The following is a 3,769-nucleotide window of genomic DNA, read 5'->3' as shown; positions in this document are numbered from 1 at the left end:
TTATTGGTCCAGTTTAATGTATCCAACTGATTCTCTGCAACCAACTTGCTTTGCCATTAACTCATATGAATTACGAGGTGCAATTCCTGAATTTGAAGCCAACTCCACATCAATGGCCTGGACGCTAGAAATACATCTCTGTGATGACATCATGTGTGTGCATTCATCAATTATCAAGGGATGGTTATGACTTTCTACAAAATTATCAACTAAGTATTTTCCATTTAGTTCATTATATTTAATATGCATTCGTGCACCCCAACCAATTATTGTTTCAGATCGTGGAATCTTTGTATGTATGTCCTTTCTGTCATTCTTCCCGGCACCCTCCTTGCAACAAGTAAACAACCTCATTAAAAATTTCCCAGTTTTACGGCTATTATTAAAATACTCCTTCTGGATGCTAAATCCAAGTCTATCCCCATATATATTATAAAAACCGTATGCCTCATGTTCCGTATCAAACTCCATCGCAAGCTTTGGTTTCCATTTAATTACTTGGGCTCTATAATTAGAGCATTTGTTGTGTTTTCAATATTTATAATTTCATCTTCCATCAGAATGAGTTAATTTTTGCACCTACAATATAATTCAAGTAACATAATGTGTCAGTCATGAAATTCAAACCAATTCCAATCCTCTTTCTAACTTGTTGCAGGTATACAATGAAAAATAGAAAAGATAATGGAATAACTTAAATTTAAAATATAGGAACACCAATGATCATGTAAGAGTTGCACATCCTAACTTAGTTTGGTAATGTATCAGCAATGAACTACATAAAACATCTCTTCAAAAAATATTACATTTTTAACTATAGAATACAAAAAAGGGAAAAATTGATTTGAATTGAATAATCTAAAAAAGTATATGAAGTACACGTCCCAATGGGTTAATGTGAATAATCCCAATGTTTAAGACCACAACATCCCAACTCTGTTGTAATATGCCTGAGCAATGAAATATATACAAAATCACTTTTAAAAAAAAAACTTTATTTCAACATATGAATTGATATACGTATCTCTTGAAAAAAAAAAAAAATCTAACATTTATAATTATGCAACGCAAAAAAAGAGAAGAACTGATTTGAATTGAATAATTCCAAAAAGTGTATGAAGTGGGCGTCCCAACATGTCAGTGTGAATACTCCCCATCTCTAAGACTACTACATCCCAACTCAGTTCTAACATGCATGAGCAATGAAATATATACAAAATCCTTTTTTTTTTTTTTTTTTTTTTTTACTTCATTTCAATATATGAATTGATACACATATCTCTTCATAAAAAAAGAAAAAAAAATCTAACATGTATAAGGATATAATGCAAAAAAGGAAGAATGTATTTGAATTAAATAATCCCAAAAAGTGTATGAAGTGGATGTCCCAACATGTTAGTGTAAATAATCTCCATCTCTAAGATTACCACATGCTAACTCTATTAGCAATGAAATATATACAAAATCACTTTTGCTTTTTTTTTTTTGTTTAAAAAAAAAAAAAAAAAAAAAAAAAACTTCATTTCAACATATGAATTTATACACGCATCTCTTCAAAAAAAATCTAACATTTATAATTATACAATGCAAAAAAAGGAAGAAATGATTTGAATTGAATATTTCCAAAAAGTGTATGAAGACGACGTCCCAACATATCAATGTGAATAATCCCCATCTCTAAGACTACCATATCCCAGCTATGTTCTAACATGTCTGAGTAATGAAATATATATTTCAACATACAAATTGATGCACCTATCTCTTCAAAAAAATCTAACATTTATAACTATACAATGCAAAAAAGGGAAGAACTGATTTGAAATGAATAATCCAAAAAAGTATATTAAGTGCACATCCCAACATGTTAATGTAAATAATCCCCATGTCCAAGAGTACTACATCCCAACTTTGTTCTTAACATGCCTACCCAATGATATGTATACAAAATCCCATATTTTACTTTATTTCACTATATGAATTCATACAAGTATTTAGAATCAATAGTCGATAGCAAATATTATACCCAACTTTTGTTAGGGCAAAATAATAGATAGAACATTTAATAGAGTTCAAAAATTAAAACTAAAAAACATACCTAATATAGTTGTAAATGTGTTGCATGAAAATCTTTACAAAATTCCTCAACTTTGCCTTCAAATTCCCATGGTTCCAGATCCAAAGAAGAGAATCAAACGGTCCACAAGTTTAGCTTGTAGTTTGTGAAGAGAAAGAAATGGATCACAATAATAACTCTGTGATCACTTTTCTCTTGTGATTGTGTAGAGAGAAAAATTGAACATTTGAAATGAAGAAAATGAAAAAAACACGGGGTTTAAAATTTCAAATACAGCTCAATTGTTGTCTAATGGACCCATATGTATAACTATAATAGCCAATAAACAAATATTATATTGTATCCTACTACTTTGTTGCCTTTTAAATTTTTGCCTTCTCTATTTTTACTTTTGTAATTTACTCACCGGCTGAGACATATGAGACATATGTCCTATAGCACCGAAGATGATTTATTTCCCTTTAAATAGGATGCTTCTTTCATCCACCCTCTTTGACTTTCATCCACTTTTTCGTACCTTTTACCAGATTGGCCATTGGCTATTTTGGATCTATACATGGTCAAATCAAAGTCATTACCCTTTTTTTTTTGCAATAGATAGTATCTAGTTGTATTCCTCTTACTTCTTTGTAAATCAATAAACAACTTAAATTACTCATTTGTTTCATCAATCTCAAATTGGATGAAGTATTTCATATAATAAAACATTTTTTTTTCTAAGAATAATGTTGAGCATGCTTAAAGCTAAACAAATAACCAAATTATTCATGAATAACTTGACACTAATTCTATAAAGAGTAGTGATAGGAAAATCGAACAAAATTTCCTAAATAGGCACCGAATTTGAGTGTCTTTGATACGCTATCTACTTAAACAGTTTTCAAAAAAGAAAAATGTGTTCAATAAATATAAAGATATATATACCTTCACTATTGAACCTTATCTTCAATCCAAGACCCTTCACACACTCTCTCTCTTCCCTAAAATTTCTTTATTTTCTCTATCTAAAAATGGGTCTGAAATTCACTTTCTGTCTCTATAAATTTACCTATCTTTTTCAAATTCTCTTCAGTTTTTCTCTACGATTAGGGACTTAAATTTTATTCATTTTCTCTCCCTGAAAATTTACTCGACCTCTCTCTCTCTCTCTCTGTGTGAAGATTATTCACAATAAAGTTTTAGAGTCAAATTGGAGCTTACTAATTCAAAATTAAGCTCTGCATAATGTTCAAATCGAAGTAATAGATCTTGAACTTAAACTGAGTAAAAGTAAATCAAACTAGGGTTTCAAAATTGGTCCTAGTAAAGTATGGAGATAGAGAACATCCATATATAAAAATATGTATATACATGGGTAAACCTACTGTGATGGTGATGGTGATGGCAATGGCAATGGCAATAACAGGAAACCCAACCTTCTCTTTCCACTATATTCAACCAACATTTTTTGCCCTTGAATTTTAACATGTAAAGTAAGAAAAATGATGTTTTATATATGTGGGATGTTTAATACAAGTAGAATGTTTAAAGAGTCTTAAGTGGCAAAATCATATCGAATTTGTTGCCTATTCGGGGATTATTATTCAGTGTCCCTATCATTTTCCTTACAATATATATATATATATATATATATATATATATATATTACTATTAAATGTGCAAAGAGTTTCAGTATTTATTTATTTATATTAAAAT

General features: G+C 29.6%; 1 protein-coding gene across 1 annotated transcript; it reads right to left on the bottom strand.

Annotated features, from left to right (window-relative positions):
* Positions 1-471, bottom strand: LOC132281428 (protein FAR1-RELATED SEQUENCE 5-like). The gene has a single exon (XM_059783130.1). It carries the CDS (start codon positions 469-471, stop codon positions 1-3), a length of 471 nt encoding a protein of 156 aa, XP_059639113.1.
* Between the last annotated feature and the right edge of the window lie 3,298 nt (positions 472-3,769).

This window comes from Cornus florida, unplaced genomic scaffold, assembly GCF_030987335.1.
Source record: "Cornus florida cultivar Cherokee Brave unplaced genomic scaffold, ASM3098733v1 CherokeeBrave_3.0.0_Hap2_Chr11, whole genome shotgun sequence".
Taxonomy (NCBI): Eukaryota; Viridiplantae; Streptophyta; class Magnoliopsida; order Cornales; family Cornaceae; genus Cornus; species Cornus florida.
The sequence above is the reverse complement of the archived record's forward strand: the minus strand, read 5'-3'. Positions and strand labels throughout refer to the sequence as shown.